Raw genomic sequence first — 27,103 nt, 5'->3', positions numbered from 1 at the left:
CTGCCCCATACAGCTATATAAGGTGCCTTGCATGGTTCCTGTTGTCTACATGTCAGAGGATATACTAAGCTTCTACTGGGCGTCCTCAGTGGCCAAGGTGCTGGGAACCTGCTCCAGGTCGAGGCATAGTTCATTCAGCCTAGCTTACCCCTTAACAGCCTTGGCCAGCCTCAAGTACTCCTGCTACCTGTGTCCACACTTCACATAGCATCTGCTGAGGAGAGAAGCTGCCCTCATAGGCCACCTGGGGAAGAAGTCTCCTGGGTCCACCCAGGCCTGGCATCCAGCCCCAAGCTGACTGCCAGCCAGCTTCTTGTAGCTCATTTGCCTATCACTGGTTGTTTGGGAGGGTTCTGGGAAGCTGGACTCCAGCTGAGGGAATCTTTGACATCAGGACTCATGATGCCAGAGACTTTGGACTCTCACAGTTTCCTCAGGCACTGTCACTTTACTGAGCTGGTTTGCAGCAAGCCATCCTCACCTGTCTCCAAGTCTGCCCAAAGCTGCCACCGTCTATAAGCCATGCTGCCCAGTTTGGGGAACGGAACCCAAGTCTGTATGTGTGCTAGGAGAGCACTCTACCACTGAACTGTACTCTCCCAGCCCTAGTTACACAGACACACAGACACACACACACACACACACACACACACAGATACACAGACACATGCACACACTCACACACACAGACACATGTGTATACATATATGCACATGCAGACACACACTCATGTACACACACTTGCACACACATGCATGCACACATACACACAGATACACACAGACACATGCACACACAAAGATACACACATGTACACACAGACACACATTTGTGTGCACACACACTCAAACACACAGAGACACACATGTACACATATACATGCACACGCAGACACACACTCATGCACACACACTCATGCACACACATGCACACAGGCAAATGCACACATACACACACAGATACACACAGACACATGCATACACAGACACATGCACACACACACACTCGCACACACAGAGACACACATGTATACACACTCACACATGCACACACAGACACACACACTCATGTACACATATGCACACACAGACAAGTGACATACACACAGACACATACACACAGGTACACACACATGCACACTCAGACACATGCACACATACATGCACACACACTCAGACACATGCACACATACATGCACACACACTCAGACACATGCACACATACATGCACACACACACTCAGACACATGCACACATACATGCACACACAGATATACACATAGACACATGCACACACACACAAACACACACACACACACACACATGCACTCAAACAGGATGTTCCAGTATTAGTGAACATGCCATGATGTGCTCTAGAGGCAGGTGCAAGTGGGTTTTGTGAGTGTTTCACACTCCTTACATCGTCCTCTGTGTTGTCACTGTAAGGGGAGTCTTTTGCAACCCACTTTCTGATTGGTTAGCATGGTACAGGAGGGCTATAAACATGTGTCTGGCTGCTTCTCATTTCAGTGTGGTTGGTTCTTTGCAAGCTAATAAAGGTATGATAGTGTCATATGTGTGTCCCTGCCATGGAAGCCACCTGTGCTCCCCAAAGACAGTGTGGGGTCAGCTTCAGGTCTCTTGGCTTGCTGCTTGCTGCCTGAAGTCTTCCATGGTCAAGGGCAGCAAGGTCCCCAGGCTGGCCACACCCTTGGCCACACCAACCTAAGAACCCAGCAGGTGGCACCATCGGCAGGCATGGCAAGTCCTTGGGCTGATTTGAATGCAATCACTTCTGCTGACCCAGATCTGAAGAGTCTATGATAAATTCTGTAGGCTATCAGAAAAATGCTGTTCACTTTCAAAGAAGTCCTGGACAGCCCCCAGCACACTAGGGTCTGTAAAGCAGCTCTAACACTGTGGGCTAAGCAGGAATGCTTGCAGCAGAGCTGAGGGGTGAAGCTGGGGTCCTTGAGTCTCAGTGATCGTGGCTCTCTGTTTTTTTATTTTTCTGAATGAGAACAGAACCCATCCAGGCCGGTTGCCGCCTTGCTAGGGAGCTACTGAGACCGTGCGTGTGAAAGGCTCTGCCCACTGCAGCTGAGCTAAGACTCACACCAGGAGAGGGGCGTGATGAGGCCCAGCCCTGAAAGGCAGCAAAGACATCTGGGTTTCTTCGAGAGCATTATCAGCTCCTATGCCACCAGCTGCACCCTGTGAACTTGGCCTTCGCCCCCAGGAGCAGCAGATAAAGGTCTTCACCGTGCTCGGTTTCTGAGGTTACGGGGCTCTTACGCTGACCCAGCCCAAACCATGATTAAGTGGCTGGAGGTTGGAAAAGAAGTGCTGGGCTTGTGGTTCACAGAGACCAGCCTCTGTGGGATCATAAACATTAATAATTAATCTTGCCCGATGTGATGGAGGAGAACAGCCAAGAGCCTCAGAGTGACTGGCTCTCAGGTGCCGGGGTCCCTGGCTCTGTGGGACTTTTGTAGCCCTCCCTGCTGCCAAGAACTAACCACCATAGCAGCAAATCTGCACCAGGACAACCGAAGGTCATCCTAACTAAGCCACACCCTTCACAAGAGACTCCAGAACATTCCAAGTTGTTTCCAGCACCTGATACCTCCTGTCCTTTCGTACAGCGTGTCAAGGGCAGACATGTATCAGCATGCATGTGCGTGTGCCGTTCACACATTTGTGTTGGGGAAGGGGCTGGGTGAAGAGAACAAAATAATACACATCCCTGAAAACAGCATTCCCAATACACAGGGCAACTACCCTTCCCCAGGATGCTCTGTAGTCCGCACACGGACATGTTCCATTCCAGGGCCGAGAACAGAACAGCGCACTGAGAAATCACTACAAGTGCTTCGAACATTCTCAGACCGTTGCTTCAGTTTGCATCTGAGTGATTCCCTTAAAGCTCATTGAAGGGTGGTGGGTGGGACCTTCAAGAGATGAAGATTAGACTGACAGATGCCTTTAATCCCGGCACGGGGAAGTCAGAGACAAGTGGATCTCTGTGAATTTCAGGCCAGCCTGGTCTACAGAGCGAGTTCCAGCACAGCCAGAAAGCCTGTCTCAAAAAAATAAACAAAAAGAAGTGGAAGTCAGGTCACTGAGGACTTGAAGTGTGTGTGTGTGTGTGTGTGTGTGTGTGTGTGTGTGTGTGTGTGTGTTGTTTAGGATCAAACTCAGGGATTCCAGTACGCTACTCAAGCACTCTACCACTGAGCCAAATCTCCAGCCCCACTTAACCCGTCTCAAAGCCCTTCCTTCTGCAGCCCCCATACTGCTCGATTTCCTCCTTCCAGGATGCTTCAAGGGAACCCCCAGTGTTCCCCGCATTGGTAGGTCCGGCCTCCTCTTCATGCGACTTTGTCGATGCATCAAGAGGCAGTGTGGGGCTGAGCTCTGTGCAGGGCTGACGAGGGCAGCTTCTGTATTAGGGACTGTTCCTGCTGAAACGCGGATGTTCCACCCAGGGAGCAATGGCAGCTTCTGTTCCCACTGTCTCTACATGGTTCATGAGGGAAACGTCAGTGCTGGTTAATTAACTGGGTTAAGAGAAGCATTCAGTAAACTGCAAAGTTCAACTTTAACAAGCTGTTTTCCCTCCCAGGTCCCTCTAGAAGGGGTCATCAGGAGTGCTGTCACAGGGGAGCCATGGCCCCGGCTGCTTCACAGCTCCATGCTCTGAGTCTGTCCTGTCCATGGACTGGCCTAGACCAGGCTGTCACTAGACACCCTGAGGACCTCTGTTGCTGGCGTGGAGGGTTGAGTGTAACTTTGCTTTAGACAACCTACTGGCCACTTCCTCTGACCCTGGAAACATGGTTGGGGTCCATTCGGCCCCTGATGGCCCTCTCCTGCCCAGTTTTGCCCCAGAAACTCCTACCTGGCAGATAGAGAGCAGGAGAGTCCTCTAGTTCCTCTGCATACATGATGCCAAGGGCTCTGGGGTATCAAACCAAACCCTCTCATCCCTCCCATAGACCAGAGTGCTCAATGGATCGGGGCATTGAAAGCCTTCCAAAGCCTTTCTCCTCCATTAATTCAGCTCATACCCACATGGGACTTCAGTCTGGGGCAGAGACAGAGGCATTCAGTAGGGGTCTACTTTGTCCCCAGCTCAACCCACCTGCTTTGCACAGCTCCTCGAGCCCAGCGGACTTTCGGCCCCTCCTTCACAGTTGGGAAATTACCAGTGAGCTGTCTACCCTAGAGCACTTAGGACAGATTATCTGGCCCACCCTGGACCTGTTGAATTGAGCCCATATTTTAGCGAGATGTCCAGATGATACTGCCAGGTCTGTTGCAGCTGGAGATGCAGCAAAGGCTTATGCTACTCCCTGAGCTCTGTCTCTCCTGCCTTACCTCAGAGAGCGGTCTGCTCCCTCAAGGTTTGGCTCTGGGTGTAATTACTGCAATTATCATGTTGGATGCATTCCTGGTTTCACTCACTCTTTTCCCCCTTAGTTTAAATATTTGCATTTTATTATAACCCATCTATTATAACCCAAGCCCTTTTGGATGCTTCCCAGGGCAGAGTGGAACACAGTTGCTCAGGAATATTCCAGACCCTTGAATACAGTTCACCTTTTCTAGGACTGATGTTCTGTTTACAGCTGAGGGGTTGAAGCTCAGGGTTAGACAATGTAAGCAGCCCGGGTGGCTGCTGGGTGTCCGTCCTCCCCACCCCTCCCTGGCAGCTCCATTTGCTGAGTCAGCCCAGCAGCCACCTGGACATTGTCTTCAAACAGAAGGACACTTGGCTGCTGAGAGGGGAGGAGGGGCGCATGGGTCAGAGGTGTCCGGGCCTGAGACTTTGCATAGATGCCCGTGGGTCTGGCAGTACGTTCAGTGGGTGGTGGGAGAGCCCTGGCACATGGGAAAGAGATGTGCTGGCTGGGCTAAGGGTAAAGAATCCCTAGGTCTCAGCCACACGCTGTCAGCCACTCGGTCAGCCAGCATGCGCCTCCCTGGGTGAGGCTGGTTTCAACATCTTTCTGAGAAATCCACCCAACAATGCGGGTCCTCATTTTCCACATTACTGAGCATTCCCGGTACAGCATGCATTCTCTTCATTCCTTTAAACCCATTCCAGTTGGGAGCCTTGCCTCTGGTCCCACAACAAGACCTGTCTGTAAGTGGGGCATATTTCAGGGGAAGGAGCCTGGACAGCCTGGGTGTCTTAGGCCTCTGGCCTGGGCTTTGGAGGGAGTGAGATTCCACATGGCAGACAATAGCAAGGAAAGCAGGAGAGAGAGAAATCATCCTAGACCCATCCTCCCAGAGGTTTGCTTTAAAACCAGCAGCTAACTCTGCCCCACCTAAAGCTGCCCAATCACTTCTTTCAGCGCCAGGTCTAAAGGCCACCTGGCTCGATCACGCCACCCTGGCCCATCTTGCTAAACCACCTAATCCACCCAGTTGTCTCGGGTCGGGGGGTTGTTGTTATTTTTAAAATTGTATTTTGTGTTGTTTTTCTGAGGTAGGGTTTCATGTAGCCCAGGCTGGCTTCAAACTGGCTATGTAGCTGCAGATAACCTTAAATGCCTCGGCCTCCAGTGTTGGAACCACAAGCATGGGATATCACCCAGGGTAGGTGTTCACCTTAACCCATGCTAAACTCTGGAAAGAAGTCACACTGTGATAACCTGCTATCAGGATGGTTATGATCAGAACAGCAGGGACTGTGGAGAGTTGGAATGTTGCAGGTCCAGAGCAAAATTATCTTGGGTCATTTTAACCCAATAAACAGTCACATGTTGCCCAATAGGTGTGGGACCTATTAGTGTGAACAGCACTAGCTTCTTCCAGCCCCAACACTAAGACCCTCAGAAGGCATTTGAGGGTGACATCAGGGATTCCCCTGTTGTGACCCGTCCACCTGACTATCTGTTTCTATAGAAACTCCATGAAATTCTTACCAATGGAACATGGCATTTGGGGTAACCTGAATCTGTGTATCTGGGCCACAGTCACTCATTTTTGGCTCCAGAATAAACATCTCTTGACTTTCTGAATGGAAAGCTGTTTTAGCTTTAACACCCACTGTGGGAAACAAACTGCTGTTGCCCTGTGAGGCCAGAGAGGGCAGGGTCTTCTTCCTGCTCGAGTCTGATCCTTCACCAAAACAGGGTGACTTGGGAGTCGGTCAGTCACCAGCTGTGCCGCTTACCTGTGACCCGTGTGCCTCAGTTTCCCTGGGACCTCTGCGCAGGAGTATTAGGACGCAAAGTAACTGGGGCTGGTGCTCAGTGGAGCCAGCGCCTCCCGGCTGCTGGGCTCGCAGCGCTTTGGCGCCACCGTGTGGCCGCCTCTGCCATTGCTGAGGCGCTGGTGAACCTGGGGAAACTTTAAGACAGGTGAGGGGAGCAGCCCTTTCCTTCTAAGAGCTTCCTCTCTGGTCCAGGAGATGGTCCTGGCTTGCGTTGGTTTCTCAGTGGCAGGACGTAAAAGTTGGCTGTGTATTTCCAAGCCTTCAAGGACCCTCTTTTCGCTGCCCTGCAAGCCCCCTTCCTCCTGCACGGCCTCCACAGTCCCTGCCCTACTGGGGTCCCCAACCCCTGCTCTGCCTGTCGAATGCCAATGTCCCTTTTCCCCAAAAGTGTGCACACACCTCTTTTGACCAGCTTTATTCCATTCCCTAGCACTTATGGCTGACTCTCCCAGTTGCCTACCACCACAGATCTAGTGCGGGATCAGGCTCTCTCCACAGTAATGGGTTAAACGTCAGCCTTTCAACATGGTAACTCAATAACTGTCCATTGAGTAAATGAATGAAAGTTAAGAGTCCAAGACAGCCTCCTCTAGCTTTAAAATGAAGTGGGAAAGGTTATTTCTTAAGGGCTGGTTTTAACGTGTGGTTGAGACTGCTGACTGCTCTCCTGGAAGGTCTTGTGCCTTCAGTTAGTCTCTAACTCGACAGGATTCTCGGCTGGGGCCTGGGTACAGGTGTTAGTGTTAGGCAGCTCTGACCAGGGTGAGTCACAATCCACCTGTCACTTGCTCTGCCCTTTGCCAGGTGAGAGACAGGAGGTGGGTGGATGCACCTAGCCTAGGGCTAAAGCTCCTGGGGAGGCCTTGGTAGGGGCAGCAGACATTGCACAGGGCTGGTGAAGGGAGAGCAAGTCACAGGTCTCCAGCTGTTGAGACAGACAGATGGATGGACAGGGACGGACACACACACACACTCTGCTGGAGGTTGAGTGCGTAGTCTGCCTGGCTTGCAGCAGCACTCTCCAGGAACGAGCCAGTAGGAGCCACTGGACTAACACAGGGTCAGGCTCAAAGCACTTCCACTTAAAGCTGACATTGCCCAGGATGAAGACTAAGTTCCCCAGTTTCTTAGGACACTCAACAACACGTGTCAGAGCCAGGGAGGCGTGGACCAGGGTCCTGCACAGTCCTTCTGGACTGAGTCTTGCAGATGCTGCTGTGGCAAGGAGGCAGACTCAACACTACACAGACCAGCCTATGGGGAATCTCTGTGCTTGGCCAAGCATCATTTCCAGTATGAGAGCTGCATTCCACCAGTGTGCTGTCTGTATACTTAAGGGAGTTATTTATTACTGAGCCTTCCATAACTTGGTCTCTATTATGCTCATACAATTAGCAATACCAGGGAAATGTTACATAAAAATATGGTGGGTAAAGTTTTTCATGCTCAAATAAGACGTTTTTTAAAATTCTGGACTAGGAGGTGGCTGAGGGCCAGAGCTGAGATTCCCCAGAATGCATGTAAAAGCCGGGAAGGCATGACAGCTGCCCACGACCACAGGATCACTGTGGCAAGTGACTCAGATGCCAGCCGGACTCAGTGAGCTCTGGTTCAGGGAGGATTCTGCCTGAGTAAAATGGAGATGAGAAAGACAACACAACTGTGACCCACACAGGCATGCGTCTGCCCACACACACACTAAACAGCAAAATGCAAAGTAAGTTGTCTGTGTAGGTGGTGTACAGGCCAGCCCCCAGACAACCCCCCAGAGTGGTCACACTCAGTCATGGACTAACCATGTGACTTTCAAGAACATCTCCGAACAACAGGGTGCTGATAGCTCACACCTTAATCCCAGCACTCGGGAGGCAGAGGCAGGCAGATCTCTGACTTCGAGGTCAGCCTGGTCTACAGATTGAGAACTAGGACAGCAGGACTACATAGGGAAACCCTGCCTTGAAAACAAAACAAAAACAGGAATGTTTCTAAACACTGTCCAGAGTTCCCTGTGCAGCGACTCAGTCTGCTCAGCAGGGCTGGCTGAGCAGATACAAGAGAGTAAGTCCCACCACAGCCTGCAGCAGAGGAAGACATAGCTGTAGGAAAGTCAGTTTTATAGCATGGAAAAATGGGACAGATGACGTCCAGAATAAAAACAAATCACAGACATCGTGTGCTAAGGACACGACTCGGTCAGAAAGGTACTTGCTGTGCAAGTGGGAGGAACTCAACTCAGGGTCCAGAACCACATAAAAAGTTAGATGCAGTAAAATGTGCTTGTAATCTCAGCACTAGGGAGGCAAGACAGAGGGGGAGAACCTTGGGATTTGAAGGTAGCCAGCTTGGCAAAATTGCTGTGTCCTACCCATACCAGGGAGACTCCTCATCAAAAACCATAGTGGACAGTGCCTGAACAATGACACTGGAGTTTACCCTCTAGGGGCTATGTGCACCTGCACACAAGTACGTACACACATACACAGATGCACACACAGAATACAAATGTCACAGTGATTAAGTTCCACAAAATAGATTTATATTATATTGGAAAATTTATAAATAAGATGACTTGTTAATTATAAACAATTGTATCCAATCAAGTTTTTCTGAAGTTCAAGAACATTTAAAACCTCATACTTAGAATTTTTTTGTATACATAGATTTTACTCTGAATAGCTATGTCAATATCATTATAGACCAAAGGAGAAAGAAAGAAAAGGTGGGATAACCACCACACTGAGTTTCTGGTTTCTAACAAGACTTCCCACCTGGCAGATTGTCAGGCCCTCCACAGCAGACAAGACACTCACCATATTTTATCATCCCAAGCTGCTACTGAAGTCAAAGTTGCAAAAGCTCCTTAAGCATTGCCGCTGCAGCTGCCAGGGATCCCAGTGCTGCAACAGTGAGCAGCCCCTCTTTCAGCTGCTTCAGCTGCAAGTGCCAACAGCAGAGTTTACATAAAGCACTAGAAAAGTCAACTCTGGCAAGTTACACACCCAAGCAAGCTAGTATAGCTCCAAAAAGTAAAGGACACAGAATTTTAAAATGCAAGGAGTCTGCGTGTTTAGCCATGAAACAGATGGCATTAAAATACTTCTGACCTCCTCTCAGCCAGCAGCACTTACTAGGAAAAAGGAATCCCTTTCTGCTGAGGCCTTCAGGAAACTGTAGACAAACAGCCATCTGGCCCTCACAGAGGTGAAGGCTCGCATGGCTCTCAAACACAGACTGCATGCATGCACACTGTTCTTTGCTGAAGCAAAGGGGCTGTGGACAGATAGCAAAGGAGACCCGCCCTTTTCCCCAGTAGCCTTAAATAGACCAACTTTCTGAAGACAGTTCTCCAACATTCAATGTTTGGGGACCACATGTGTGATTTAAAATATATAGACTCTGTGGCATTTCCGACCATTCAGCTCATACTTGAGGGCACAGACAGCACTTAATAATGTTATCAACTGACATTGAGGTCAGATACAGACAGAAGGGGACAGGCCATGCACACAGTGGGGAGGAAGCTCTCAGGGCTCCCAGCAGCCTGTCTCTAGTGCAAGCCTTGTCAGTCTCACTGGGTGCTGTGCTAGAACGAGTTTCCCCAAGGTGAGTAAAGGCTTCAGCCCTTGTTCTTCCCTCCCAAGTCTAATCTGCATTTTAACTAGCACCAGGAGCATCTTGGAACTGGAATGCTGGTGAGTGGCTTCTCCTCAGGCTCAGGCCAGAGGCTGGGTCTCTCCCTGTAGCATCACACACTGATAAGCTCACCGCACCTCTGACATGGACGGAACCCTGTGGGCCCTGCCCTATTCCGTTAGCAGCAAGATCACATACCTGCTGAAGCCTCACCTGCAAACTGCCATGAAGGCCGCATCTCTCAGTTGAGCAAACCTCTCCAACTCCTCCAGGTTAAATGTTCTTTCCCTAACATTGTTTCTCCTAAGATCTATGGTATCTATAGTGTCCCATCTCATATTTCAAGTAGTAATCGCACACAGGATCAAAAGCCCAAGCACTCAGCAAAGACAGCATGCTTTCTACACAGGGGGATTAGGAAGAGGACATGTCCATCTCGGAGACCACAAACAATCCCAGGGCCATGCTCACCACACACACACACTACAGCAGCTGAGTCCAATCTCTCGTGCGTTGTCAGCACCAGTGCTGACCCGGCTCCATGCCTTGCTGGCCTAACGCATGCCCAGGATCTGCCTGCTCTTTAGCTGGTAGTTCTTCTCAATATCAGACAGGGCTTGAGCACGCAGCTGGGCAGCATGAAGCCTCTTCTTCAGGTCCCTGCACTTGGACTTGGCGAGCTGGCTCTCGGAATTCTCACTCCTTGTGGTGTTCTCCTTGCTCTCCCCATGGAAATGAACCTTCTTCTTCAGTGCTGAAGATGGGAGATCAAGTTCTTTAGAAAGAAAAAGAAAAGGTTCTGAGTTACCTGAGGTCAACTGTATCACACAGATCAGCTGATACCTGTGAGACGGTCTCTGGAACAGGTGGTCAAGGACTCCCCTGGAGCTGGAGTTGCAGGCAGGAGGGCTGTTTGTGTGTGCTAGGAACCAAATTCACACCTGCTGTTACTATCACAAGTATTGACACCAGCCACAGCTGAAGAGAAAAAGATGACCAGCGTCCAGATTTAAGTTCCCATGGTACACATTTTTTTTTGCAGTAAGTGATTTTATAGTACATGACTTTACATTTACGCAGTAATAAAAATTCATGAAGTTCTAACTCCAATGCTGTTGCTTGTCCTTGGGAAGAGCAGTGTGGTGGTTTAAATAACGGCTTCATAGGTGCATATATCTGAATGCTTAGTAATCAGGGATCGGCACTAACTAAAAAGATTAGGAGGTTTGACCTTGGAGGAACTCCCAGCAGATGAAAACATAGCTTAGCTACTTGACCAGCACCACACATGCCACCATGATGGTCATGGACTGAATCTCTGAAACTTAAGCCAGGTAAATGCGTTCTCTGGTGAGAACTGCAAGCAGTGTGTGCTGTTAACCAATGAGCCAACGGCTGGCCGGCCCTTTTCTTTTGGAGTCTGGAATTCGCTATGCACAGTAGCTGGTCTCAAACTCACAGCAATTCTGCCTCAGTCCTCCAAGTGCTGGGATCATACTTTACTCAGGACCTCTGCAAGAGCAGTCCGTGCTCTTAACCACTGAGCCACCTCTCCAGCCCAGGATCACAGGCTTCTGTCACCATGCCTGTTAAGCCATACTATGATTGAGGTGTGTGGTAGTTTTAAAATACCAGGATGTTTGCTTGAAAACGTAGAAACAGTTTTGGTAACATAACTGTCTTGGGGTTTCATGGCTGGGAAGAGACACTATGACAAAGGCGACTCTTCTAAAGGACATTTAATCTGGGGCTGCCTTACAGGTTCAGAGATTTACTAGTCCATTATCTTCATGGCAGCACGCAGACAGGCATGGTGCTGGGGAAGGAGCTGAGAGCAAGGAGGGACTGTCTGTGTGCCACACTGGGCATAGGAGACCTCAAAATCTGCCCCCACAGTAACACACTTCTCCAACAAGGCTAACAGTGCCACTCCTCACGGCCAAAGATTCAAACACCCAAGTCTGTGGGGGCCATACCTATTCAAACCACAATAGCACCATACCTGAAAAAACTCGAAATGTATAATTTTGAAAGTGTTCCCATTTCAAAAATTTAAATTTTACCTATCACCTATGCCTTTCGGTTTGGTGAGTGAAGTTGAAATGAAATTACAACTCCTGTCAGGTCTCTCGCCCAGGGACTCAGCTGCTGCAGCAGCAAAGCCCATTCCACTCAGGAGTGGAAACTCAATGATGTCACCCTGAGATCTGGGAACTGTAAGGCCCAAGGCCTACAACCCACTCTGGGGGCCACACTGAGGTGCACGTCCCATGTGAGGTGGTGTGTGTGAGGTGGTGTGTGTGAGGTGGTGTGTGTGAGGTGGGGTGTGTGTGTGTGTGTGTGTGTGTGTGTGTATGTGTGTGTGCAGCTCACAGGCATACCTGAGCCGCCAGCCAGACACAGGAGCCTGTGCTCCTTCAGCAGGCTGTAGTTCTTCAGCAGACTCTCGGCTCTGGCCAGTTTGTCCTCGGCAAGTCTCTCTCGAATACAAAGTTCACGTTCTTTCTCTTGAAAAAAGGAATGGAAAAGCAACACCAATGACTAAGGAGCTCTGGCCACAAACATCTCCTGCAGCCTGGCGGTCCTATCTCCTCCTCTCCTCACCCCACTTGCAGGCTGGGAAAGTTCTCAACCTTCCTAATGCTGGGACCCTTTAATACACTTCCCCATGTTGTGGTGACCCCAACCACAACAGGATTTCTGTTGCTACTTCATAACTATAACTTTGCTATTGTTATAAATCACAATATAAATATGACATGCAGGGTCTATTTTCATTGTTACAAATCGAACATAATTAAAGCAGTGATTAATCACAAAAATATATGTAATTACATATTGTGAAATATTTACTCCTAATTACAAATAAATGTAATTTTGTCTTGAAGCATGGGGTGGCATTGGTAACGATCTTAACACAACAGTAAACTATACTTTGCCACACTTTGCAGCAGCTCCAGTAGAAAGAAACCTCACTGCAAAGGTTGGGATTGCTGCTCCTCACCCGATCAGAGCTCTTAGGCCGTCTTTGCAAGAGCACAAGTCTCTGCTCTGGCGTGCCACTGCTGCTGCTGTGTTTGCTATCCCAACACCACCAAACCAGACTGCTGCTATGTTCATAAAGTGTTTGTGAGTAGCTTGAGCACCGCTGATGATTCTTGTGAACTCAACTGCTGATTTCTTGACAAAGCAGGTGAGAGCTGCTCCAAAAAAACAATTGCTAAACAGGTCCACTGCCCCTGTATCCTAACAGCCTTTCTTTTCCACTATCTCTGGTGGGCTAGAAGGAAGGGCAAAGCATTTAAGAACCATCTTTAAAAACAGGGTTTAAAAAAATTAAAAGACTGGGGTTGGGGATTTAGCTCAGTGGTAGAGCACTTGCCTATCAAGCACAAGGCCCTGGGTTCGGGCCTCAGCTTCGAAAAAAACAAACAAAAAAGACTACAGGGTATAGCCACAAACACTTGCTCCAGAGTTCTGTAGCTGGGCATTGTGAAGGAATCGGCCCTCACTGTGCCACTCTAAGTTCAGTGGACAAACTCCTCTTGTGCTGTAACAGCTTCGACTTTAGCAAGTGCAAATGAGCATCATGCAGACTTGGAAAAGACAATGAAATGTCTTGTCTGTAAGCATGTGCAAGTGTTCTCACACAGAAATTATCTCTGTAATCTATTTGTCTGAATCAATGTCATGTTCCTCCCAAAAAAAAAAAAAAAAAAAAAAAAAGCAGGTAAGGTAGGCAGCATGTACATTTTATTTTTATCCTTTTATCCATTTATTTATTTGCCAAAGCTGAAGTTCTACTACTTGGAACAATCAGATCCTCCAGACAAATGGAGGCATGTTCTATTTGGTCCTTGCAGTGACAAATATGGAACCTAGAAAGTTACTGTCTGCAGTCACTTCTATATTACTGCCAAGTGCTCAGCCCTGCACTGAGCTTTCTGCCTGAGAACGCTTTTCCTCTTGACAACCGTTTCATCATCTCAGTGTGAGTAAGCAGAGCTTATTTGCAGCGTCCATCCATGCGTCCGACTATTTTAAGGGCTCACCTTTACAAAGCTGACTCAGAATGCTTTTCATTACCTTTCATTGTTGTTGTTTTGTTTTGAGACAGGGATTCTCTATGCAGCTCTGGTGCCCTCTGAGACCCACCTGCCTCTGCTTCCTGGGTGCTGGGGTTAAAGGCACGTGCCACCATGCCCAGCCCTTTTCACTACTTCTCATAACTCTGTGGCAGTGTCTTCATGGCTAATATTTGCCAATGAATCATACAGTGAGTTCTGATGATTTCTGGTGACTCACTCAGCTCCAAACATTGAAATCCAGATCTACCTCTTTGCATAGCCAGAGCACCATCTGTGCAAATACCAGACCTTCCCAAGAGCTCCTATGCTCCTTCAGAAATGAACCAATTGTGCCCTGCAGTCGTTTCAAGAGCCTTGCGAAAAAGGAAACTGGTCTCTAAAGTTCCATCATTAATGTACCTCATGTAAACCAGTAAAGGAAAAGCCTGCATCTGTGGACTCACAGAACTGGATACCAAATACTGAAGTGGAGCAAATTTACTTTGCTAGATTGTCTAATTAAGAACATCAGCAGATGTGTTAGGCCTGTCTCTGGGCATCTTGGGTGTCTTCTGTGTGTCCTCTGCTGCATGGTAGAGGCCACCTCTGGGTGGCTTTCAAGTCTGAGCTCATCAGCTTTGTTTCTAAACAATCCATATGCTTGCCAGGAGGGCACTGACGCATGCCCGCTACCAAACAGGAGAGCACAGACACACACCTGCTACCAAAATGGTACTTTATTTTGCTCAGCTTCCTAGATTTGGCTGATAGAAATTCACAACAAATAACACACTGTGGCCCCAACTCTTACTGTAATTACTGAGGTAAAACCACACTGTAGAAAATTCTCTCTATATTCTCTCCATGACCATTGTCATGGGATGGTTTTCTAATAGAATTTCTAATGAAATCATATATATATATGTATGTATGTATGTATGTATGTATGTATGTATGTATGTGTGTGTATATATATATATATATATACAATCCCCAGGACCTGCAACTAAAAAGAAAAAGAAGGTTCCAATGGCCTGTGCATATAAGTTCTTCTGTTCAGTCCCCAGCCCCACCTTTCCACTGCAGTCAGTTGCTGGCTCCCTGGCTCCCTGGCTCCCTGGCTCTGGGCACTACTCACGCTCCAGGCTGTCCTCCCGAGCTCTCAGTGCTCGCTCTCGATCCTGCAGCTGCCTTTCCTTCAACTTGAGCTCACTCAGCACAGGGCTGGAGTCCTGCAGCTTCGAAGGCTCGCCTGAGCGCCGTCCCCTCCTCTCCAGATTTCTCCTTTGCTCTTCTGCAACCAAGTCTGCTATCAAAGGGCTCTCCAGAATTTCCTCCACTGAAGGTCGATGGTAGTCCTGAAGAAAGTGTGGCAGGCAGATCAGAGTCATCTTAAGAAAAGCAGCTACGTTAGCAGGGTAAACAAAAGACAGTTCCTGCATCGAGAGATATCTGGTTAAACACCTGGAAACACAAGTTCACTGGTCACAAAGTGCTAGGTCTGCACCAAGACACAGGTTTATCTTCCTGTTTGATTTTAAGGAGCTGGCTCAGGCCTGCAGAACTACTCACACCTATACACACACTGGAAATCATTGGGCTGCTCTGCAGAAGTGGGACCTGCTTCTCTAAATACCAAGGACATCCTCACAACCTTTAGTCTTACCAGTCTGTCCCCCGCATGCCCCACCACACCCCTCCTGCATCCTCCACAAAGCCCCAGCTCCCCACTTCACTCTCTCTCATCAGCTGACAAAGACCACCTGCCTCCTGTCCCACCAGCCAGCTAGAGAACCTTTGCAGGATATTTTCACCCTGTTGACCTTCCTCTCATACTCTGTCATCCCTTACAGAGAAGGGAGAGTAACAGCCCATTCTGGTTCCTTCCTTACTCTCACTGCTGCTCTGAGATCGGCCTTTCCTCAGTCCTTCCATGCCACGACCCACTGGTCACTGTGGCAGAAGATGTGAGGCTGTGGATGTTGAGGAGACGTGTCTCCACACCTGTGAGCGTCCGCCTGCGCGAACACGATTTTAGCCAGAGAGACTGACGGCTTCTTTAGTTATCATCCATCTTTACACAAGAATACATCTCCAAAGTTCAGAGTCTGAGACAGAGCACACAAGGCCTTGCAACCATTACCTTTAAATTCAGCATCCGAGTGATGAGGTCATTCAAGCCATCAGAGTAGCGGTAGGGGATGCGCCGGAACCTCCCTTCCCTGATTTTCCCCGCTAACTCTTTCTGGTTGAAAGCTGTAAATGGAGGCCTGGGATTTTAAAAAAAAAATTAAAAGAGAAAGGAGGGAAGAGATAGAAGGGAGAGAAGAGGGCAAGGGAGAACAGAAGTTATAAAAATGTTCAATGAACACAAAGGACAGGAACAAATGGGCGACTGGAGTCCGCTCTGCACTCCACTCCCTCATCTGGGACTCTCCCTGGCTACAGTTAGTGTCGCCGCTGTGCGTGTGACAAGGCCGGGCTGCCATATTTTAGGGATGAACAGCTCTCTGACTTGGGCTATGTCCATGTTCTGAACATTCTGCAGCACTGTGGCTTCCAACTACTAGACCCAAGGACAGCCCAAACTGTCTCCAGTGTGATGGAAAGTCTTTCCTCCATCCCTGTACAACTGTGGTCCTGGGGACCAGCTTGGCAGTGCTGGAGGAAAGTGTCAAGACTCAGTCCTTCCTGTTCTCCCAACCCCAGACCTTGCCCGCCCCTGCTGTATCTTCTTTGTTAGCCTGATCTATAAACTGCCCTCCAGCACCCATTTTCCTGAACACAGCAGGACTCGGCCCGACAGGTTCCATTCTAAATGTGTAGAAGTCAGGTATTTTGCTGTTGCTATTGTGACAGGGCCCGGTGAGTGTAACCAGAGTGTGAGCCCGAACCATGCACACTCACATTAGTGCACACAGCTCATACAGCAGGCAGCCCAGCGACCAGATGTCCGACTTCTCATTGTAAGACAAGCGGCTTATTTGCTCCTGAAGGAGAGGATAACAAGAAAAGTAACAAGGAAGTGAGAGCTTGTTTTGTTTCAAAGTTTAAAATTTCCAACCCGAGGGCTGAGCCAGCTTGGCTGGTAGGGTGCTTGCCTAGCAGGCACAGAGCCCTTTGCTGGATTCCAAGCACAATAACCATGGTGTGGTGGCCCACACTTGTAACCTCAGCACTTGGAAGGTAGAGGCATGAGAAAATGATGGGCTACAGACACATCTCAGCAGCCAAGACACGGCGCTCCTGCAAAGGGCCCAGGTTTCTTTCCCAGCACCCACATAGCAGCTCATAACAATCTCTAATTCCAATTCCAGGATCTGATGCCCTGTGTCATCCCAGGCACCGAATACACACGTTGTAGATCATTCCAGAAAAACATTTATACATTTTATAAATAAAATTTATACATTTTATAAATAAAAACATTTTATAAATAAAATCTTTAAAAACTCAAAAGTAATTCTCCGCTATTCAAATTCTAGGGAGCCCTGGGTGTAGGATTTACTATCAAAAACAAACTACGACAACCAAAATGAACCCCACAATAAATAAATCACTAAACTGAAAACAAGACAGAACCTCAACATTTGGTAATATTCAGTTTAGAGGAAAACATGGGGCTGAGATGGCTCAGAGTGAAGAGCACTGGCTGCTCTTCCAGAGGTCCTGAGTTCAATTCCCAGCACCACCATGGTGGCTCACAACCACCTCCGATAGGATTTGATTCCCTCTTCTGGTGTCCATGAAATATATAAAGTAAAATTTAAAAGAGAGAGAAGAAAAAATGTTAAATTTTCTATCTGTAACAAAAATTTTCAAAATTTCACATCCAAAAGGCTGATGTAGCTTAGACTACAGCAGCCAAGATGGTGGTATCCACTTTATCCTCACATTTACACTGAGAGAGGGCAAAGGTCTTGTCCTGGCAACTTAACGCACAATTCATTCACTCACTCTCACAAATAAAATGTTTGATATTTACAATTCAAAGGCAACCATGAGAGAGCTCTCCTTGCTATCCTCAAGGGAAGCAAACACCATTTTGTTCTGTTTAGAGACAAGGGTCTCAGACACCTGCCTCAGCCTCCAAAAGCTGGGACTACACACAGTAGTAGGCACTGACTAGAAACTCCATTTTAAAAATCAGAGGACTGGCTGTTAGAACACATCTTTAACCCTGCTCCTGAGAGGGGGGTTCAGGAGTTCGTGGTCATCCTTCATCACAGCCAGCCTGGGCTACTTGAGACTCATCTCAAAAATAAATAAATAAATAAATAAATAAATAAATAAATAAATAAATAAGGGCTAGGGCTAGAGAGGCGGCTCAGCAATTAAAAGCACTGGCTTACAGGTGACCCAGTACTCACATAACTGTTCACAACTGTCTGTAACTCCAATTCCAGGGGATCCGACAGCCTCAGACATACACACAGGCAAAACACCAATGCACACAAAATCAAAGAAAGGGGCTAGAGAGATGGTTTAGGCTGAGAGCCTATTAGCTTACCAGCTCCAGGGGGAACCGATGGCCTCTTCTGGTGTAGACAGACAGACGCACGCACGCACGCACGCACGCACGCACGCCCTCATTCCGCTGTCATAAAGCGCAGCAGCCGTAACTAAGCCTCTCCTTACTTCTCCTGGCTTATGTCTCAGGGAAACTGAGCTCGTTTGGTCACAAAGGCAGGTAGGAAAAGGAGGCACAAAGACCGTGCAGGTGTTAACCTCTGGGTGATTTCCCATCGTAATCAAGCTTTCAGTATGAAACACGACTCCATGGGAAAACAGCCCTGCTCTGAAGATAATCACAAACTCACAAAGTTTTAGACTGTCACTAGTTCTACTAGTGTGTTTTTTTCTCGGGAAAATTCTGGAATTCTCTGTGAACTACTGAAGAATACTCTATCTGCTACAATTTTATACATTAACACAGCAATGTTGTCCCTTATAGACTTGAGGTTGGTTGGTATTTTGTTTGCTTTGCTTTTGTTTTGAGACAGGGTTTCACTGTATAGACCAGGCTAGGATTAAAGGCATGCCCTGACCTTGACATCTAATGACAGATAAGACTGCCATGCCCTTGCCCCAACAACTGTTCTACAATCTAATAATCAGGAATACTTCATACAAGAATAGGCACCAAAAGGTGCCTCGTGATGACGAGACATTTGGAAACGCTCTGTAAACGCAGAGTGGTAACGAGAACAGGACAGGCAGAATCCAATATAAACTAGATGCCTATGTGAGAAGGCCTGAGCCTCACCAAACAAGGTTACTGTAACAGTAAATACTGCCCACCTAACAGCATCTAACACCGCCTAGGACACAAGTCTCTATGTATAGATCAGGGGAGTCTACACTGGCTTAGCTCAGCTGGGAAGACGCACCCTAAATGGGAAGACATCATTCCCTGGGCCTGGGTTCTAAACTCATAAGCAGTAAGCACCTGAGCATCTAAGTTCATCTCAGCTTTCTGCTGATACAGGAAGTGTGACCAGCGGCATTTTACCTGGGGTCCAGGATTCTGTATGTTAAGAAAAAGTACTCCCAGGGAGTCTGAGGTCACCACTTCAGGACTGACATCTTGGGAAACACTGTTGCCTTTAAACACTGTTTCACTGACTCCTTGGGAAACATCTTTGTGTTAAACACTATTTGTAACCCTGGCATTTAAAAACAAAAGCTAAGCAATGTGGTATAGGCAGATCTCCGAGTTCTAGGCTAGCAGAACTGTCTAGCTAACCTGGGTCATGAGGGACACTGCAAGACCGCTCGGTGGTTTAAAGCACCTGCTACTCTTACAGAGGCCTGGGTTTAGTTTGCAGCCCTGACATGACAGCTCAATCCATCCACAACTCTTGTTCCAAAGAATCCAATGTCTTCTGACCCTCTTGGGCATTTGGCACAGACAGGTACACTTACATACATGTAGACATAACACCCATACACATAGATAAGTCTTTAGTTTTCTTTTCCTTTTTAAAGCTCTAGTTGAATACAGAGGAACTGTTTGGCAGGAAGTCTCTTTGGAGAAAAATCTAAGTGGGGTTAGAGAGCTCAGTGGTTAAGCACTTGATGCTCTTCCATAAGACTGGAGTTCAATTTCTAGTATCTGGTCAGCACAGTTGCCTGAAACTCTGGTCTGAATGTGTGGAATGGGTGAGTCCAGTCCCTCCTCCGGCCTCCATCGTACACACACACACACACACACACACACACACACACACACACACACCATTCACTCACAAGACACACATATTATGTATACATAAATAATAACATTTAACAAATATGTATTATATATAAAAAGAACTTGGACTATAACTCAATGGCATAGCGCTCGCCTCAAATGTCTGAAGGCCTAGGTTCAGTCCCCAATATCAGGGGAATAAAGTAAAAACTCAAAACTTAAACTGTACTGTGAATCCTGGGCTATTTAGCAACCCAAGCCTCGTTTCTTTACATCTAAATGCTCCACTTAAGATACTAAAAAGTTAAATTCAGATGTGGTAGTTCACACCTTTAATTCCAGCACTTGGGTGGCAGAGGCAGGAGGATCACTTTGAGTTCAAGGCCAGTCTGATCTACAAAGTGAGTTCCAGGATAGCCAGGGCTACACAGAGAAAGAAACCCTGTCTCAAGGGGAAAAAAAAAAGTTAAATTCTAAAATACTCACAGGAGACATGTAATAGGGTGTGCCAACAAACGTCTTTGCAAAACTTGTGTCGTGATTCAATATTCTAGCTAGCCCAAAGTCCCCAAGCTTGACATTGTGCTTGCTGTCCAGGAAGACATTGGCTGGCTTTAGGTCCCGGTGAAGTACAGTGTGGCCACCATCGCTCCTTCTGTGACACTCTTTCAGGGCCAGTGTCAACTGAGTCATCACTCGAAGGACAAACTCTTCCTCTAAGTATTGTCTGGAGCAAAAGCAATCACACAGTTCACAATCCTGAATGAAATCATCTTCAATACCGGACAAATCATTTAAAGTGTACAAACACAGAAGTAAATTATCTTTGGCATGAACTGTGGGAACTGATTTGCTAAGGACTTTCCAACCTATCATGCAGCCACCAAACAAGCACAGAAACATTCTACCACATTATTAAGGATTCTGCCCCTGTTCTCGACAGACTGTACTTAACGACCACCAAACTAGACCCGTTCAGCTTACCTATCCTTGGTCCCCTTTGTAATGACACTAGCCAGGTCCCCGCCCTCACAGTACTCCATGACAATGTATAGGGTTGTGTTGGTTCTGTCGATAATACGATCGTAGTAACGGACGATGTTTGGATGTTTCAGCTCACGAAGCAAGTTCACTTCAGACACAAGCATTTGTTTCTCCACCTCTGTCATGGAGCCATAGTCAAGTTCTTTCCACACCAGGATCTGAAACACAACATTCTCAAGGTGTGAGGCTCTATTGTCCTCGGAGACAAAGGATGAAATTTCCAAGCTGAAAAACTTAACACTATGTGGCACGTTCCCGGGTCTCCGGAAACTCCATGCAGGTGTGTCAGCGAGGGAGTCCAGACCGGGTTAATTTACTGGGAAGACCCACCCTAAATGTGGGCGGCACCATCCCCTACGCTAGAGTCCTGGAAGGCCTAGGGCGCAGCGGGAATGCAGAGCACGTGAGCTCGGCTCTCGGCCCGCCGCGGATTCGCGCCTCCAGGGGTTCCCAGCCGTGGCGGCCAGCCCACGAACCCTACCCTTCCCTTCCCTGGAGGCTACAATCCGATCCTCCACGAAGAGTTCAGGTGGCCGCCCTGCCCCTTCCCAGCGTAGGCGACGCTTGTCCCTCCCTAAGCCCGCCATGGAAGGGCTGCCCGGCGCCTCACCTTGCCGTCGCTCTTCCTCCGAATCTTCTGACAGCGGCCGTAGGAGCCGGTGCCGATGCTGTGCAGCACCTCGTAGTCCTCCACCCGGGACGGCATGACGAGCGGCCACCCCGGCAACCACACTACCGCGCCGCTCGGAGTCCAGGCTCGCCCGCCGCACGCCAACAGCGCCGACCCCGGGGACCCTAGTCTGCTTGTCGGAGCGGAGCAACCGGCCGCCCGGTCAACCGTCGCGGGCTGCGGCCTCGCCTCCTATTGGTCCACAGTGAAGGTGCATCTCAGCTCTGATTGGCTGAGAAAACACAACACTGCTAGGCATCTTGGGAAAATGCGTGTCGCTAGGCAACCGCGTCGGCGTTGGTGTCTGCGTTAGTGAGCTGCTCTACGGAGTTCGCGCGGCGTCGAAAACCCCAGGGACCTGGGACCGCGCAAAGCCTGTTGGGGCTTCGGTAATTCCATTCCTCCGCTGAGGTCGCTGTGGTAACGGAGGTCCAAAGATCTCAGACTGGAGACGCTGGCCTTTTGACCTTTCCACTTTGACCCCCCAGCCTTTTCCGACTCATGTGCCCGCAGCCCCTGAACGTAAACCGGTACGTGTTGTGGTACTGTGAGGGACACAGTGAGTGCACCGAGCACTTTACATTCCTCACACTTAGAGAGCAGGAATCCTTGTTCCAGCCCGGCATGGTGGTGCGGGCAGGCAGATTTCTGTGAGCTGGAGGCCAGCCTGGTCTACTTAGTAACTTGAAGGAAGCTAGAGCTTTGTAGATGGGCCCTGCCTTACCCCCACCCGCGAGAAAGACACCCCCGGCCGAGAGAGAGAGAGAGACAGAGACAGAGACAGAGACAGAGAGACAGACAGAGAGACAGAGACCCACAGAGACAGAGAGTTGGCATGTGTTTTCTGGGCACAGTTAGCACAGTCTATATCTCTGAACATTGAACTGAGAGACCTGTCACATAGAAACGTATCCAAAGCTCAGGGATCAAGTATGGAAGCATCCAGAACACAGTGGTCACCACACTGTCAAATTTTACTTCTAAGACATCTACCAAAAAAAGTGTGTTAGGAAAAGAAGTGTTCCCAAATAGCCTATCAGGGGAGCTGAATGCAGTTTACTGACTTCAGCTCACACAGCCAGCCCTGCTTTGACTTGGGAAAGGGGAGCTAAAGGTCTCCATCCGGGGCAGCTAGAGGATAGCGTGCATTACCAGAAAGCTAATAATCTGTTGCATAATTGGGTCATTGTTCTTAAAATATCTGTTCATGGTGTGATTGAAAAAGAACCCAATGTCCTATTAATAAGAATTAGAAACTTCCTTATGTTAAAAATAAAGAATTTATTTCGTGTACTGAATTTAGTATAAGCTAATTGGATTGCCAGCCAGGAGAACTTTTAAATTAACATTCAAGGACATTGTCTCACCTCAAAGGAGTAGGATTAATTTAGATCTCAGAAATTATATAAGGAGCTACAAATGGCTGAGGTCATTTATATGGTGCGTGCGGTATACATTATGTGTGGTATGTGGTGTGATGGTGTTTATGATATGTAGAGTGCTGTATGTGATATGTGTGTTATGTTTGTATGTGTGGTATGTTGTATGTGGTGTGTGTTGTATATGATGTATGTGATGTGTTTATATGTGGTATGTGTTATATGTAATATATGTGGTATGTTGTATGTATATATGTGTATGTGGTATGTGATGTTTATGCTGTGTAGAGTGAGATATGTTGTGGTATGTTGTGTGTGTGTGTGTTGCGTGTTGTCTGTGATGTGTGGTGTACGTGTGTGTACGTGTGCACTGACACTCCTGTTGAGGTCGTTGGCTAGCCTGCTTCATACCCAACCCTTCATTTCCTTTCTGGACAAAGAACTCTTTGCTCCAAACCCAACACACTTTCTGAGCTTCTCAAAACTAACTTGATAACTGCTATTCCATTTGTCAGAAATTCCACTTGGATCCCTACTTCACGCCTTACCCCATCACGGTTACTGTTGATTGTCAACTTGACAGGCTGTAGCATCACCTAGGGGTCAAGCCTTTGGACACACCTGTAGAGACGGTGTAGGTTAGGTTAGCCTCTGAGCATGTATGTGAGGGTTTATGTTAAATTAATTGAATGGAGAAGACATATTCTAAATGTGGGCAACAACATTCTTAGGTCCTTGCTTGGTTTCTTTTCTGTTGCTGTGAAGAAACGCTATGACCAAGCCAACTTACAAAAGAAAGCATTGAAATTGGGGCCTTACAGTGTCAGAGATGGAGTCCATTGTCATCATGTCAGGGAACATGGTGGCCAGCAGGCATGCTTAGCACTGGGGCAGTAGCTGAGAGCTTACAGGTTGAGATGTCAACCATAGGACACACAGAGAGAGAGAGAGAGGGGGAGAGGGAGACTGCGTCTAGCATGGACTTTTAAAACCTCAAAGCCCACCCTTAGTTAGTGGCACACCTCCAACAAGGCTACACTTCCCAATACTTCCCAAATGGTTCTACCAAGTAGGGACCAAGCATTCAAGTATATGAGCCTCTGGGGACCATTCTCATTCAAACCACCACAGTCTTGGACTGCAGAAAAAAGAAAAACCCAGCTAAGCGCCACATTTGTTTATCTCTTCCTCCTTCCTTTTTTGTTTTTTGTTTGTTTGTTTTCGTGACAGGGTTTCTCTTGTGTAGCCCTGGCTGCCCTGGAACTCTCTCTGTAGACCAGGTTGACCTTGAACAAAAGATTTGCCTGCCTATGGCAGGCAGCACCATGCCTGGCTGTAAAGTTTCTGCTTTTCAAGCAGACTTGAACTGTGAACCAGTTATACCCACCTTTCCCTGAGCCGTTTCTGCCCAGGGGGTTTACTCAAGGCAACAGGATGCTCCCTCCATTACGTTTATCCAGAGGGCACAACTTGTCCTGCAAGGTGGAATTCCAACCTTGTCACCTCTGCTTTGAGAAGCCTCATCCAAGATGTTTGGAGACCAGTGTAAATCAATTCTCTCATGATATCTGTGATTGTGTCCTAGCTGAACCTCAAATGACTTGCGGCCAGTATAAGTCCTGGAATAGAGGGGACATACAAAAAACAGCTGTGTTAAATGAAGACGCAGTAAGGCCTGTTTTAGGACTTATGCAGAGAGTTGTCGTGAACATTGAGGTATTCAGCCATCAGACATCTCAGCTCTGAGGCTGAGCCTACACATCTTGGGGGAGCTGTCCTGGGAGTATGGAGAGAGGCCCTAGGTGAGAATGTCCAGCCACAGTGATAACCATAATAAAAAAGGGCAGGGTGGATTCGTAGGACAAATCGTAACTACTGACATGGGAAAGGGTAGGGTTTGGGGATTCCTCTCAGCGGTATAGAGTTTATCCAACAAACACAGACCCTGAGTTGAGTCCTCAGTATGGGGTCAGGGGATGGGGGTGGGAGACAGGAATCACCAGAGAACAGACAGAAGAGTCTACCCTGTTCTGGTCAGCCCTCCTGCTCCGTCAGGGCTTGGCTCACACTATTCCTGCCCAATCTGCTTCTGCTGTCAGTTCTCATGGTGTCATTGCAAGTGAAGGATCTTTCACACTGTGCCCTGGGCCCACAGTGCACTTCCTAGGCAGGCTCTGGGCTGCTTACCTGTATCACATCTGAGTCAAGCTCCTGATTTTTGTCCTGAATTTGCTACTTTCTTGTCTTCCTTCTCTTAGCTAAAGGTAGCATCCATTAGTTTTGTACCCTGAAGGATCCCCGTCCCTAAGACACCGCAGGCTGTCCTCCTCTGGGAGCCTCTGTGTGCTGACGCAGAATGCCCGCTAGGGGGCTGTACACCACTGCGTGATAAGGAGCAGCTCTGCCCCACCAGCAGACTCCAAGCCGGCCTTGGAGGATGTCAGGTCAGACATTTTGTGAGTGAGTCTCATCTTGGGGATTACTTGGGGCAGTTTGAAATCTGGGCTTATAGCAGTGTTTAAAAGTTATTACTAAGGATTTCTACAAAGAAAAATAAAGGGGGGGGGTTCTTTGTAACAATCGGACAACATCATGACTGTCTCAAAAACTGAAAGTAGGTACTCAGCCTACCTTTCCCGCATCAGCGCAGCCCCCACCGCTCATCAAAGAGGCCTCCTCTCTTCACAGCAAATGGAGCCGGTCACAGAAACCCACAACTGGACACAATGCAGACATCAACAGGTCAGGGGGAGTCCAGCCCCAGTGCACATGTGTACACAGCACCTTCGTTTATGGTTAAGGAAAAACAAACGCAGAGCGAGCAGAGAGCAGAGAGATCTGAGGAGCCAGAGGACCAAGACACCTGCTGTGAACAGCCTCTCCAGAAATGGCTGCAGAAGGAGGAAAAGGCCAGAACAATGCCAGTATCTGTGGACACGCTCACATGGAATCGGGAAAGGTCTCTGTCCTTCCTCTAGACAAAGAAGGAAAGCAGCTAACAAGTGTGGGGAGGAGAGGTAGCCTCTCCCAGGAATGTTTGTCATCCTTGGCACACACAGACACATAGCTGCTTACACACACAGACAACAGGAACAGACTCAGCACGTGTGTTTATATGTGTCTGCATGCACATACACATGTATGTGTGTAACAGTAATAAAGAAAAAGGTCCACCGATTGAAGGGGGGTGGGGAGGATGGGAGGGGTACAGGTAAGGGGGAAGCAATGAGATTTTGTTTCAATTGAAAACATTAGAACTGTAAAGCTGTGTAAGCTCAGTAATAACTCGAGGGGAGGAGTGCTGGAGGGGACGTGGATAGCAGCAGGGACCCTGCAGACGCTGCCAACAGGACAGATCACAGCCTGGGGTAGATGACAGGCAGCTATGGAAAAAACGTGCTGAGATCTGGGCTGGGAACCCTATGTGTGGTCAGAGCACCGCAGTGTTTTAAACAGGCAGAATTTCAGACTTGTACACAAGAATACAAGTCAAGGAAAGTCAAATTTCTGTTTAACACATGGATAAACTTAGACTTCATTAATCATACATGATTTTATGTTATTTGTAATACTATAACTTTAAAAATGGTTTCACAACTTGTGTGTGCATGCTCATGTATGGGGGGTGCCCTTTGAGGCCAGAAGAGGGTGACACATCCCCTGGAGCTAGAGTTACAGGCATCTGTGACCACTCATCTTGGGTGCTAGGAACCACACCCTGATGCTCTCTGCAAGAGCAGCACTCTTAGCTACTAAGCCACTTCTCCAGTCCCTGTCCCTAAGTATTAATCCTATCAATTGGATAAGAACATAAGGCTAATCACAGAGGGTAAGGGCTGCTATGGTCTGAGTATGGGTCTCAACACCCCAAGTTCACATGCTGTAACCT

At 48.1% G+C, this 27,103-nt stretch overlaps 1 protein-coding gene and 1 long non-coding RNA gene across 2 annotated transcripts; one reads left to right on the top strand and one right to left on the bottom strand.

Annotated features, from left to right (window-relative positions):
• Window positions 1–8,747: 8,747 nt before the first annotated feature.
• Nek2 (NIMA-related kinase 2) lies at window positions 8,748–21,993 on the bottom strand. Its single transcript, NM_053691.2, is given in 8 exon segments — window positions 8,748–10,636; window positions 12,243–12,368; window positions 15,067–15,286; window positions 16,072–16,198; window positions 16,836–16,918; window positions 20,608–20,848; window positions 21,106–21,323; window positions 21,776–21,993. Coding segments are annotated over 8 exon segments (1,332 nt in total). The 5' UTR covers window positions 21,872–21,993; the 3' UTR covers window positions 8,748–10,415.
• Window positions 21,994–22,123: 130 nt separating this feature from the next.
• LOC120096356 (uncharacterized) lies at window positions 22,124–26,811 on the top strand. Its single transcript, XR_015636294.1, has 3 exons — window positions 22,124–22,365; window positions 25,473–25,658; window positions 25,903–26,811. It is a non-coding gene; the product is annotated as an uncharacterized LOC120096356 (long non-coding RNA).
• The last annotated feature ends 292 nt before the right edge of the window (window positions 26,812–27,103 follow it).

Source organism: Rattus norvegicus, chromosome 13 (genome assembly GCF_021556685.1).
Source record: "Rattus norvegicus strain SHRSP/BbbUtx chromosome 13, alternate assembly SHRSP_T2T, whole genome shotgun sequence".
Taxonomy (NCBI): Eukaryota; Metazoa; Chordata; class Mammalia; order Rodentia; family Muridae; genus Rattus; species Rattus norvegicus.
This window is presented reverse-complemented; position numbering and strand designations above follow the sequence as displayed.